The sequence below is a fragment of the Centruroides sculpturatus genome, unplaced genomic scaffold, assembly GCF_000671375.1.
Source record: "Centruroides sculpturatus isolate CEXI.00-Female unplaced genomic scaffold, Cexi_2.0 scaffold236, whole genome shotgun sequence".
In the NCBI taxonomy this organism is placed as follows: Eukaryota; Metazoa; Arthropoda; class Arachnida; order Scorpiones; family Buthidae; genus Centruroides; species Centruroides sculpturatus.
This window is the reverse complement of record NW_019384403.1, coordinates 238,323-253,504: the sequence shown is the minus strand read 5'-3', so window position 1 is coordinate 253,504 and position 15,182 is coordinate 238,323. Positions and strand designations below refer to the sequence as shown.

At 30.7% G+C, this 15,182-nt stretch overlaps 1 protein-coding gene across 1 annotated transcript in view; it reads right to left on the bottom strand.

Moving 5' to 3' along the window:
• LOC111618721 (plasminogen activator inhibitor 1 RNA-binding protein-like) overlaps positions 1-15,182 on the bottom strand; it is a 57,157-nt gene that overhangs the window by 18,767 nt on the left and 23,208 nt on the right. The window contains exons 3-4 of the mRNA XM_023360292.1: positions 7,745-7,915; positions 3,742-3,813 (exon numbers count right to left, since the gene is read on the bottom strand). Coding sequence (XP_023216060.1) covers positions 3,742-3,813; positions 7,745-7,915 — 243 coding nt within the window. The remainder of the gene's footprint in view (positions 1-3,741; positions 3,814-7,744; positions 7,916-15,182) is intronic.

Here is a 15,182-nt window from a genome sequence, read left to right as displayed (position 1 = left end):
TTGGGTATAACTTTATGGAACAAAGGGGGCGGTGGATCGAAAAAGTTTGAGAATCATTGCTGTAGACTATCAAATTTTTATCTTAATTTAATGAAATGCTGTCTTATTTTTTTAGAAAATATTGTCCATTAGGCTTATTATTATACTGATCGAAATGAACATCCAATGAAAATCTTGATAATACATTTTGATCAAGAGATCAAAATGTATTTATAAGAACAAGTAAAGATTTTTATGTTTTATTTAAAAAATCATCTACTGTTGGTCTAATAAGCTTAATCTTGGATAGACAATGAAAAAATAATTATTGCTTTATCTCAAAACTTACATATATTATTAATTTGATACAGGAACTATTGCATATGCTTAATTTCAATTTGTCCATAAATATATATTTGTTTATAATTAATGTCAAAGTATCAACAGAATATCAACATTTTGACCACTGCTCATGTTTATAGTACTGTAGTTTAAAATATATATGTGAACTAGTTAATTGCCTGTCATACATGATGGTATATATAAAATATTATTGCAAAAACCAACAAACAAACACAAAAAAAACCAGCTACAAAATACTAAATTTTATTACTAACATTTTTTTTAGATAGAAAACGTTAATAATCGTAAAGTTTAGTATTTCCTAACTTTTGGTGTTTTTGTGTTATTTTCTGTTTACTTCGACCAGTTTTCCATCCTGCTGGAACTAAGAAGACTTATTTTTAATCAAGTCCATCATGGGTTTGTCCACTCCCACAGTAGGGTAACCAGATGGTGAGGGATGAGGTCAAAGTACCCAAAGGTGGCTAATTCAAAAATTAAAAGTATTTGAATAATTAACAAGTACATTTCATCAACATGTACATAATGATTGTACCAGATTGCATGATAAACTAATTGCCATCATAATGTTTTCAAAAAACCAATATTTTGAAGTTTTTTATAAACTTCAAAGTTTTAACTTTTTTTGTATGTCAATGAGTAGCCCCTGTAACTACCCTTGTATTTCATGTAACCAGTAGTGGCACTGGATGAGGCCCCAACATATCTAGGATGAACTACTAGTAAATCCACACTTATCATTTTGTTTAATTTAGATAAGAAGAAAAAATAACTTTATTCCTGGCCAAGGCAACTTACTGTTTAGAGTTTGCATCAATTGTAATTTTCTTTCACAACAAAATTTATAATCACTCAAAATCTGATCTCATGATTATATGAAAATTTGAGGAAATAGAACATAAAAAAATCAGACATAAGTAGTATAATAAAGCAAGTTATAATTATTTTAAAAAAGTTTATTATAATAATATAGTGAATAAATTTAGACAAACAAAACTATATATATATATATATTTATTTTTCCTTTCTATATATATAAAAAATGTCAGAAAGAAACATGAAAGAATTTTAACTACAACTGAATCACAATGTTTACTTAAAATTATATAAAATAAGTGCTTTATAAAACAATTTTCTATTTTGCTAACCATTGCTGTTTTTACCATGATAAATTAAGAAATAAGCCATTTCTTTATTTACACACATTCACAGCATTGATCTACCCACCTTTTGCATGCAACTGCGTAAATTGATCTTTCACAAAGTCAGCTTAATTTAGTGGGAGAATGCAAAAACCTGATAAGTTAAATAAATTATCAATTAAAATGGCAAAGCATTTGTAGAATTTATAATTGATTTGCATTTTAAATGCTTTATGATTTTAATCTGCAATCTTTATTATATCAACATGTTCAATGACTTCATATATAAAGGCTCTAATTAAAAAACATCTAAATTATTTTTATTAGAGCCTTAATGTATGAAGTCATTCAACATGTTTATGCCATTAATTATAACCTGAATAAGGTTATAATTAATGGCATACAATCATTTCAACCATATACTAATCAGAGTATTTTCATACTTTTAACAGTTAACAAAATGTGGCTAAATAGATTCAACTTCAAAATACTAACTTGTAAACATGGATCTAAATAGACCCTACAGAGATAAAGAACATTTTACATTCCCAATTCCTTATCCCATATTTAAATTAAATATGGGTGTATGTGTATCAGCAGAATGGAAATCAATTGTAGATAGCATAGTTTAAGACTAGGATAGTGAGCAACTTGGAATATGTAAAGCTTGTAGGCCAATATTTGTGTTACTGTAGACCAGCGTTTCTCAAAGTGGGCGANCAAACTTAGTACACTTTATTTATATTTTTGAATCAACTAAAATGCAAATGTTTAAATATCTCGAAAGAAGAAAAAATGGACTTACACCACTTTCAAAATAAACGGTCCATATATTAAAGCTTTAATAATTAGTCTTAGTATAGCCAAATAACTATTCCATAAATCATTTTGCAATATCATCACATCTAAAAATGTTTACCTTTCCACTTTATTCAATACTCGTAAAAAGTTGATTGTATTACAACTGTTTCTTAAAATCCAAATTTGGCAAGCATTGTCAAGTCAAGGTTCCCCCCAAAATACTGCAATGAACTTTATAGTGGATATTTTAACACTTACCCTGATAGAAACATAATATTACGTTTTTCACATTCCTTCACAAAAAAATGTGATATTACATTTCTTGATATATCTTGTTATTTCTAGCTTTAAAACATATCATTATGTTTTCAGCAATGAAAATACGATCTCTTTTAGTGTTTCTGTTAATAAATAGTGGGCACTATTTATTAAGAAATTTGAAATATAAGTGATTTTGTACAACCATGATCATCATCTGATTCGGAGTTTTGTCGCCATATTTTGCAAGTGACTATAATCAAGTTGTTTTATTTTTTATGTATGAGTAAAGTTTAGATATGGAGCATTAACGTACTAATAATTGTTTGAATTCATTAATAAAAAAAATCAACAAATATAGTGCAAATTATATTGATTTATCTGACGAAAATGTCGCAATTATGATTTAGGCCTAACTGAGATCAAAAAATAGAAATAAGCCACGTAATTTTACTAGTATTTTAAAGCTATATAGTTTATATGATATTACATAATTTATATACTTTTTAGATATTATCGATACAAAATTCAAATTCCTATATTTCTGATAGTACTAATGCCATCTTATGTACATTTGCCAAACTGACTCAATTATGAAAAACAGCCAGAAAAAAGTCTACTAATAATATTAATACAGCACATCATTATTATGAATAAATTCATCCATGCACTATATATTTCATACATAAAAATAAAAATTTTAAAGCTATAATGCAGTTTTCAATTTTTTTTCATTGTATCTTTATCTCTAAAACAAGTCCAAATAACATTAAAGCAAAATACATAAAAATAAAGCCCACATACATCAAAATTGAGTAATGTATAGATAAACGTTCCCAATATCAGAAACTGTTTTTACTTTTTACCTAGCTTTAGTCAATCCTTTTTTTATTTTTAGTAGAAATACTGTAAAATCGCTTAAATCAGTCAGCACACAGGTAAGGAACTAGGTCAACTGGCCCAGCAGAGTAAGTGTTAAAGGTTTTTATTATTTTTAGTAGATTGTGTTTAATTATATATTAAAATTCACAATTATAAATTCTTTATTACTTCTGAGAATATCTGTTCATATAAAATATAGACTACAAATAATGTATAAGCTCAATTTTTAAAGGTTTTAAAAGGTAAATTTGTAGCTATTATATTAATATAATATTAATTTTTTTAAAAACAATTTTATAATTTTTAGAATACTTACTCTAGATCATCCTTAACTGTTCCCCAATTATGAGCACCAGCACCTTCCCTTTTTTCAACTGGCTTAACACCACTAGAAAAAAATGTAAAATATGATAAAACAGCTTTTATTTTAATAAAATAAATATTTTAAGCAGCATGTTTATTCATCTTTATCCACCTCTTTGCATTAAGCAAATGTGGCAAAAAATTAAATTTAATGTTTATAATTTTGCATATACAAAATTATAAACATTAAATTTTATTTTATAGTAAATCCACACTTATCATTTTGTTTAATTTAGATAAGAAGAAAAAATAACTTTATTCCTGGCCAAGGCAACTTACTGTTTAGAGTTTGCATCAATTGTAATTTTCTTTCACAACAAAATTTATAATCACTCAAAATCTGATCTCATGATTATATGAAAATTTGAGGAAATAGAACATAAAAAAATCAGACATAAGTAGTATAATAAAGCAAGTTATAATTATTTTAAAAAAGTTTATTATAATAATATAGTGAATAAATTTAGACAAACAAAACTATATATATATATATATTTATTTTTCCTTTCTATATATATAAAAAATGTCAGAAAGAAACATGAAAGAATTTTAACTACAACTGAATCACAATGTTTACTTAAAATTATATAAAATAAGTGCTTTATAAAACAATTTTCTATTTTGCTAACCATTGCTGTTTTTACCATGATAAATTAAGAAATAAGCCATTTCTTTATTTACACACATTCACAGCATTGATCTACCCACCTTTTGCATGCAACTGCGTAAATTGATCTTTCACAAAGTCAGCTTAATTTAGTGGGAGAATGCAAAAACCTGATAAGTTAAATAAATTATCAATTAAAATGGCAAAGCATTTGTAGAATTTATAATTGATTTGCATTTTAAATGCTTTATGATTTTAATCTGCAATCTTTATTATATCAACATGTTCAATGACTTCATATATAAAGGCTCTAATTAAAAAACATCTAAATTCTTTTTATTAGAGCCTTAATGTATGAAGTCATTCAACATGTTTATGCCATTAATTATAACCTGAATAAGGTTATAATTAATGGCATACAATCATTTCAACCATATACTAATCAGAGTATTTTCATACTTTTAACAGTTAACAAAATGTGGCTAAATAGATTCAACTTCAAAATACTAACTTGTAAACATGGATCTAACTAGACCCTACAGAGATAAAGAGCATTTTACATTCCCAATTCCTTATCCCATATTTAAATTAAATATGGGTGTATGTGTATCAGCAGAATGGAAATCAATTGTAGATAGCATAGTTTAAGACTAGGATAGTGAGCAACTTGGAATATGTAAAGCTTGTAGGCCAATATTTGTGTTACTGTAGACCAGCGTTTCTCAAAGTGGGCGATAACGCCCCCTTGTGGGCGCTGGAGGCTTTCAGGGGGGCAGTAGAAGGCTCAAAGAGAATTGGGGGGCATTAAGGAAATATAGAGGGGCGACGGCAGACAAATTTTATATATAAAAATTTGACTGAATATATATAAAATGTTGACATTTTATATATTTTTTATTGAAGGTCACAACTTGAATATTTCTAACACATTGACTTTTATTTTAGCTCAGCGTTTCTCAAAGTAAGCAATAACGCCCCCTTCTGGCGCGATGAATAGATCTATGATAGAGGCAGGGTATTGAACGGTGACCAAAGGCAAAATTGGGGCTGATAAGAGGAAACATTGCGTTTAATGGTTTCCAGATGATGAGAACAATGTACAGTAAGGGCACAAAGTGTGAGATTCATAGAAAAGTTTTCCTAAGAATATTTCCAATCCTTTTCTCACACAAGAGAAAATGGGTTAGGGGGCGTTGGGTATAACTTTATGGAACAAAGGGGGCGGTGGATCGAAAAAGTTTGAGAATCATTGCTGTAGACTATCAAATTTTTATCTTAATTTAATGAAATGCTGTCTTATTTTTTTAGAAAATATTGTCCATTAGGCTTATTATTATACTGATCGAAATGAACATCCAATGAAAATCTTGATAATACATTTTGATCAAGAGATCAAAATGTATTTATAAGAACAAGTAAAGATTTTTATGTTTTATTTAAAAAATCATCTACTGTTGGTCTAATAAGCTTAATCTTGGATAGACAATGAAAAAATAATTATTGCTTTATCTCAAAACTTACATATATTATTAATTTGATACAGGAACTATTGCATATGCTTAATTTCAATTTGTCCATAAATATATATTTGTTTATAATTAATGTCAAAGTATCAACAGAATATCAACATTTTGACCACTGCTCATGTTTATAGTACTGTAGTTTAAAATATATATGTGAACTAGTTAATTGCCTGTCATACATGATGGTATATATAAAATATTATTGCAAAAACCAACAAACAAACACAAAAAAAACCAGCTACAAAATACTAAATTTTATTACTAACATTTTTTTTAGATAGAAAACGTTAATAATCGTAAAGTTTAGTATTTCCTAACTTTTGGTGTTTTTGTGTTATTTTCTGTTTACTTCGACCAGTTTTCCATCCTGCTGGAACTAAGAAGACTTATTTTTAATCAAGTCCATCATGGGTTTGTCCACTCCCACAGTAGGGTAACCAGATGGTGAGGGATGAGGTCAAAGTACCCAAAGGTGGCTAATTCAAAAATTAAAAGTATTTGAATAATTAACAAGTACATTTCATCAACATGTACATAATGATTGTACCAGATTGCATGATAAACTAATTGCCATCATAATGTTTTCAAAAAACCAATATTTTGAAGTTTTTTATAAACTTCAAAGTTTTAACTTTTTTTGTATGTCAATGAGTAGCCCCTGTAACTACCCTTGTATTTCATGTAACCAGTAGTGGCACTGGATGAGGCCCCAACATATCTAGGATGAACTACTCCCAAAAATTTCTGGGTTTTTCAACCTGTCTGGATTCATTCCCAGGTTCCAAAGCAGTGTTCTAGAAATTTAATTGCTCAGCCATCCAGCTGCCCATTTCTGTTCATTAGATGTCAAGTATACTACAATTATGAAAGTAAATAAGTACCAGTTCACTGGCTTTCATATTACAGCAGCTTAAAATTCTTTCAGTTGACCCAAAAACTAGTGAAGAACTGCATCAACCATCTCATCATTATAAATATAATAAACTTCCCAAAGCCTGATGCATTAATACTAAATCAAATGATCACTGCAATTAATCAGGCTATTGTTTTGCTATTATTAATAATTAGATATTAAGTAATTTGGTATTAGAGGTAGACATTTGCGATAAGAGATAAGAGATGGTACCTAACATCTACCTCTAATATCAAATTACTTAATATCTAATTATTACTAATAACCTGATTAATTATGATAATTGTTTGGTTTAGCATCTCATCATTGTTCGCGAACTATTTTTATAAAGATATTCTTTCAGGGGATCAAATAAACGATAATCACTTGATGACAAGTCATTAAGACTAAGGGAGAATGAGTCAACACATTCAGGTTTTCCAATATCATTTGTTGAAAAGGCCCTGACTCAATAGAAAAAAACAAATAATTGGAGTCAAGGTCAGAAGAATTTTCCAGTGACTCAACTTTCTTGTTCATGAGTGCAATGTCAGGATACTCCAGACAATGACTTCAATATCTTAATTATGACTAGTGGCATAAAAAATTTAATTTCAACTACTTTAAATATTTGGTAAAATGCTATATTTCCCCCAATTTTATTTTACTTCATAACAACATATTTCACCATTTGTTATCCAGCTTCTGAGATATTCAAATTTATTAACATCTAAGTCTTGTCCATTTAGCTTGATGCATTTCTCTGAATCCTCCTTCATATTTACTTTTATTCTTAGCTTTGCCTAATAAAAGATTAGTAAAAGCTAAGACTAGCTTTTACTAATCTTTTACACAAAAATTAGTTCAATTTTAATGCAAATATAAGCTATTAATCTTGACATTCAAATATTCTAATTATATATTTTTAACCAACCTTTTATCACTTCCACTTTGACGATCAAACTCTCTCTTGCCACGACTATCAAATCCAAAATTTCCTCCTCGGCCACGTCCTCGACCTCTAGAACCACGCATGTTGCCTCCACCGCCAGTAGTGCTAAATCCACCTCTTCCACCACGTCGATTCTCACCATCTCTCGATTCCCTACCAAATTTTTAATTTCAATATAACAAAATCTTTACATGTTTGAACTAATCAATAATGTCATCTATATACTAATTACATACTATGTTAATAATTTTATATATCTAGTAGAAACTTGATTTAAAACTTTGACGAAGTGATAAGAAGAAGAAGAGAGAATATACAGTATAATCTCCAAATAGCAGACACCATCTGGACTGAGAAGTTTGTCTGCAATTTAGAGCAGGGATGTCCAACCCGCAGCCTGCATGCGGCCCAAGGCAAGTTTGAATGCGGCCCAATAAACGTGTACACAAAACCGACAATTATTATTATTACTTATTTATTTAAACGGTATAAACTCAAAAAACAAGTTTCACAAAGCCGTAAACCTTTATACATATTTTGTTTTTGAGTGGAAAAGAAATATTTTCAAATAGAAATGTGTGAATGAGGAAGGTATACTAAATAAAGCTGGAGTTGGCTCTCAAAGGAGTATAGACCCAAATGAGGGGAAAGGAGAGAAAGACCTAAAGATAAGAAGTAATGAGAAAGGTTAAGTAGGCCTTCTGTTATGCAAATATGGACCCTTAATTTTCCAACCTTCCTCACTTCTTTATCTTTTGTCATTTCTCCTCATTTGGGTCTATAATCCTTTGAGTCTCAACTCCAGCTTTATTTAGTATTTCTTCCAGCATTGCAAGATTTGGCTATTTTGTGCCAAATTTGGCTACCTTTTATTAGTTTGATGTAAAAAATATCAGTTGGCACATTGGTTACTTTTTGGGCTACATATTATTGTGAGGGACGAACAGACCCACAATAAAGTGTTATTTTAAATTTTAATTTGGAAAATATAATCGGTTAAATTCGAACGTTTTATCGAGTTAGGCTAAAAGCCATAAAATTTATTTCCCACGGAGTTTGTTCCTTGTTGAGTCGAATCAAGTTAGTCAGGGATGTGTCACCAGGAACTTTTGATGGAGAATCCATATTGGACGTGCGACCGTTAAAGGCTATCACCTGACCTCATGGAAAAAACCCAAGAGAAAAAAAAAAGAGAAAAGAAAACGATCCCGAGGTCAGTCGTCATCCGAAGTCCCTCTACAGAAGTCGTCATTCAAGCCCGCCCAACCAAATCATTCTCCAAACCATTAAAACCGTGCCCCAGGATTAAAACCGTACCACCGAATTAAAACCGTGACCAGGATTAAACCAGAGAAAAACATTCGTGCTGGATTAAGCCTCTACACTCCTCCGTGCCTCCACCCCAGTGAACGGACAAGATTCTGATTCAAGATTCAACGACAAGATTCAAAGAACTGTCCATTCGAGATTCAAAGAACTGTCCATCGACAAGGTATTTATCAACCCGCGATTCGGTTGTAAACTCTCTCTCTCCGCGGCCTAGTATAAGTAAGGAAAATAATATGCCGATAGTATTTAGTATCTCTGTGTAGTAGTTAGTTCGACTTCATTAAAATCGTTATTTACTTGTTACTATGGAGTCCGAGTAAGTTACTTCCGCGTCTCTCTCCTCACCTCTACTAAGAATCCAAGCGCTCACACGCTACCGCTCGCAAATCTTTAGACGTAACGTCGCGATTTCCGAGTCCCCCAGAGACTCGGTGGTGTCAGATTCAGGTCTCCTGACAGGGCGCCAAAGAGGTGCCGACCCTACGGTCACATTATTTATAAATATATTAGTTGAATAAAAATGCACTTTAAAATAGTGTTTCATCGTTTTTATTAATTAGAGACCCAAATAAAACAAATATTTGTGTTTTTCAAATAAATTTTTGTTCGTCTCCTTTATAATAAATGAATTTATCTATTTCTAAATAAAAATTGAAAGTGTCTGTAGAAGTAATTTTTAAAAATATTCTTTTTGTGGTAAACTTTTAATACTTATTACTATAATCTAGACATGTTAATCCTTAAATATACTTATATATTTAAGGATTAACATGTCTAGATTATAGTAATGTCCTTAAATATACTTATATATTTAAGGATTGGGCCAAAATATACTTGTGGCCCAAAACTCAATGACTTCTTCCAATGTGGCCCAGAGGAACAAAAAGGTTGGGCACCCCTGATTTAGAGGGACAGTACATGCCGGCAGTCATATTGTATTTTAACCTTGTCATCATATAGTGAAGAATAAGACAGATTACAAAATGAAATTTGTGTTAGGAATGTATATATACCAAAAGTATACATAGCATATATAATTAAAATATATATATACATTATTATTTTTTCAGCTGTAAAAATACTGTTTTAATTGAATCTCAGTCTAATGTCGAGTCATGAAGATTTGCTATCCACTTCAAGGAATGGGAAATATATTCAGAATTGTTACATTTATAACATCATTTATGATTTAAGTGACAAATAAAAATCGATACAGGGATTTGCCTACTTTATAGTTATCAAGTAGGTGTAACTTTTCAAACATTTTTGTTTTTCCAGTAAGTGATTTATTAAAAATTGCACTTTAGCCATCATAAAGTAGTTAAAATGGTTACAACAGCAGTGTTTGTTTGGTGAAAGTTTAAACATCATGATTTAAAGGCAATTTGCCGACCACCTTAAAGTGTAGAAAATTTTCTCAAATTTATGATCTTAAATTTCTTTTTCATTACCACTATACTACAGTTCTTGTCAAATGAATGAATAACTTTTAAACAGTTTATAGCTTTTTGGTATCATAAGCTTAATTCCAATAATATGACAAAAGTTTAATAACATTAAATAGTGATTGTACAACTTAACCAGAGTTGTCTTCTCTAACAGATACAGAATATTGTTTGACTTCTTATAACCTGCTCCCCCATTTCTATTTTAAGCTAGTTTTCATTTGATGCCTACAATCAAAATTTGCCTGAAAGAGTATTTGAACAGATTCTTTCTTTTCACTTTAAAATATTTTGTGCGTAATTAATTCATTTAGAATATTAAAGCCGAGGCATTGTATTTTCGTAAGGTAGGTTACAGATGACAGCATTCCTTATTTAGAAGTGAATATAATAGATGTCCTATTTGAAGGGTCTGGTGATTGTAAAAATGTCCATTAAGTAGAGGAATCAGCCATTCAAGAGTTCCATTAATGAAGGTTTCACTGTATATGCACTCAGTATGGATAAAGATAGAGGCATTTATTTCATACAAAATAATGTACAACAATTGGCACCCTTAGGCATGTTTTATACAATGATGATAAACTGTTAAGCTGCCTTTTGAAAGTAATCAATAATACTTGTTTATTTTGTGTTGAGGACTTGATGTATTTTCATCATTCAGTTTCAAAATTTGAAACAAAAACATTTTCTATGTCATCAGAGCTACTGTACATTAAGTACAGTAGAGCATTGATTATCCAAATGTCAATCAACTGAAACGTCAATTAACCGAAAGCTTTGTCCTGCTATGTCTTGGGCTACTCCAATATTATTTTTGTTAGTGTGTGTGTTTTAGCTGGCAGCACTGGCACAACAAAGAGGCAAAAATCCTGGCACAACTTAAGGACGTAACAGGATTTGAATGAATTTCAACACGGGATAGGTTAATATATTTTTCATACATAATCAGTTATCCAAAAAATGGATTTTCCAAACCACAGTCCCCAATTGATCCAGATAATCAATGCTCTATTGTACCTTCATTTAATGTTTTGCACTTCACACTATAATGCCATTATGTCCAGGTTTGTAGCTGCACAGCAGAATCTACACTCACTGGCCAATGAATTATAAACAGCAGTTTAATAATTTATTGGACCACCTTTAGCTCGAATTACATCATTTACTCAATTTGATATGGATTCTACAAAGTGCTGAAGTGCTTTTAAGTCCAATGAACACTAGGCATTCTCTAGACTTTCCTTTAGTTTGCATAGATTTGACGAAAGTGGACTTTGCTGGCAGATATGTCGTTCTAATGTGTACAATACATTCTCAATGGGGTTACGATCTAAGCTTTGTGGTGACCACGGCGAATGGCAGAACTTGTCTTCAAGCTTGCTGAATCACTGCTGAACAATTGTTGTGCAATAAACAGTAGCATTGTCATCAAAGAAAGAGTGGTCACACGCAGGAAAAAACACAACATTGCAGGATGAACTTTATCAGCAACAATGTTCAGGTACTCATTGGAAATCACCCAACCTTCCAGGAATATCAGCAGACCAGTTCTGTCCCAACAGAACATGCCCCATATCATAACACCCCTACCAAAACCTTGAGTCGTATTAATAAGGCAAGCAGGGTCCATTGCTTCATGGGGCTCCCTCCAAACTCTGTCTACCGTCAGTACAGAATAACATATACTGTGATTTGTCTGATCACATTATTTCAAAATATCTCACCCTTGGAGAAACCAGTCAGCTCTACAGTTCTTGATATTGTGGCTCTAGCGAGACAGGCACCCACAATCAGCCATTTCTGAAACTGTCAAGTTCTTCACTTTTCCCATTTTCATAAACTTAATAACCATACTGACCAACAACATTCTTAAATAGGAGCTTATGAACTCTCACAACTCAAGTGTTTTGCATATAAGCTACAAAATTACACTTACTTAATACACATGGAGTTTTCTAATTCATTGGCCAGTGAGTGTATAACGTACTTCAAACACTGACTCAATATTGCTTACTCTACTTGCCAATCTGAGTTCAGCAATAGTTGTCAAGGCACCGAAACTATAGAATAAGGCATCCTCTCACTATCACAAGGTGATGAAACAATCTTGATAATCCATTGAACTTTTATAACTCTCCTGGTCATCCATACATGCAATACAGTACACTTCTTTTCTTTCTTTTGTAAAAACATTAAATTATTTAAGAGGAAATTCATATAAGAATTAAGTTTCTGATGCATTAAATCCCAAAAAATGTGCAAAACCAAGACAATAAATGCAGTATAATTAATATTTGCAATTTATGAAGATTTGAAGGAACTAGTGAAAAAATACATAAATGCAAAAATATGTTAAACATCAAGTTTCTACTAATGCACTGCACAACTATCTTTGGTATTTTCTGCCATCTTCATATCTGTTTTACAATTCATAATACTTTTAAAAATAGTAATAGTTATATATTATTGATTGATATACATTATAGCTGCAAAATCAACTATATGCAGAAATCAGTATAATCCATTTAGTATAATAATGGATAAAAGTCAGCACTATCCAGCATCCGATAAACTTTTCTATGTAATTGCTGAATTTGTTTTTCTTACGTTAAATGATTTTGAAACTTGCTATATGCCACTACATGAAGGCTAAAAGCTAAACTTTGCTAAGTGTTTCCATAACACACAGCAGAGTTTACATATACTATGGGCTTCTGTTTATCTTTATTTTCTTTGGCTACAACATTTCAGTGTTTAATGATATTACAGTATTAATTTAAGCAATAATTATAATCAGTGCACAAATGACTAGAATTGGAAATAGCAAGCAAGATTAGTACAGTAATGGCAGAAGCAGTGGTGCACTTAGTATCAGAGACATTCTGCAATTAGAAAATTCTGATATCAATAATCAACCACAGTGATCATTATTGCAGGGCATTCCTGTAAAGTTACACAGTGTGCTTAAGTATGCAAAATAAGCATGCTATTTGTACCATTAGTTTATACCAAGGCCATAGTTTGCACAGCTATTATATATTACATAATGCATTATCATTCATTTTCCAGAAAAAGATCAATCTACATTTATAATGCTGGCAATCTCTTTAAAAATTTTCTAGAATTTACTGAAAATCATAGCACAAGAGGCCAAAATGCAAGCAAAAGCAGAGATGCATCTGAAACATGTCACATCATTATAATGGAAGTAAAAAATATAAACAGATTTTGTGTTCAAAATCTAAAGTAACTGCACTATATTACAAAAAGAAGCCATAGACTCACATTTCACAACTTACTCACTTGGAGATGAGTATATCTTTTGTCTGGCAGAAAGAAATGGCAATGTTACTGCAAACAGATCATTCTAATATCAGATGGCTGTGCAGCACATAATGCTTTATCTTAAAACCACAGTGATTGTGCACAAAAAAATTAACCATCAAGATGTACTTACAAGGGGACCTTACAGTCTCGGAAATTCAGTTCGGGATGAGACTTGGCAGGTTCGTAGTATACCTCAAGGGTGTCCACCCAGAAGAATTGTAAAGCGCACTAGCCAGAAGATTCCGAGAAAAAAGGCTCTAAAATTTTAAGCGCAGCTTATATACCGATTGATTCTACCTTATGGTAGTACAGCGAAGTGGCTCAGTCCGTAGCGTACTCGCCTGCAACGCGGTGCGACCTAGGTTCGATCCTACCTTCTGCAAACTTTTTTTTTTATTGGTTTAAAAATTATAACAATTTTTAAATAAAGTTAATGACGTAAAAATATTATCAATTAAATCATAAATACTTTTATTTTATTTATGAAATGACTGTTACAGCGGATTAAAATGTGAATTAAAGATAACATTTTATTTTTCAAAAGTTGAATAATTTCAAATGCATTTTTAATGGAGGTAAATTAAAACTTTAATTACCACAATTTATAGTACATTCTCGTAACAAACAATAACTGTGTACCAAATTTCAACTTTTAACGCCTAACCGTTTGGGATCTGCGCTTATTATTATGTTGAGTTTAGTGGTTATACTCGGTAGTCGTGGCTGTGTACTATACTGGACCAAAGACAAAGCATTAGCAACCAAAAAACTAAAATCAAATAAGTGTGTCAGTATCTGTATTCAAGAATTTCCAAACAATATGGCAAGTATTCAATATAATTGCCTTCTGTAGTGTGCTGTAGTTCTATTCAATTGTAATATTCCCAGGCTTTTGCATAGTGTGTGCGGTGTAAAACTCATAGAGAAAAAAACAATAAGTACAATAAGCACTCTACCCATATCCATATTCCACAGATGCCTGTTTCCTGCGCAATTTCTGTATACTTGCTAATTATTTCAGTAAATGTGAGTAGTAGTGATTCGACACATACTGAGCACAAAATAAATTTTTTTTAAGATAAATCTTATGCACAAATTTTAATTAAATTAAATTAATTAATTTAATTTAATTAATTTTATTTTAACAATAAGACAAAGTTTCTATATTAATTATTAAATGCTTTAATATTCGAAAAAATTAAAACACGACAATTGTATGAAATAATATAACACCAAAACAAAATTATTTTTGAATTTTTTTTATTTTTACATTAATAGATTAAATTAGTTTATTTTATTTAAGCTTTTCCAGTTTT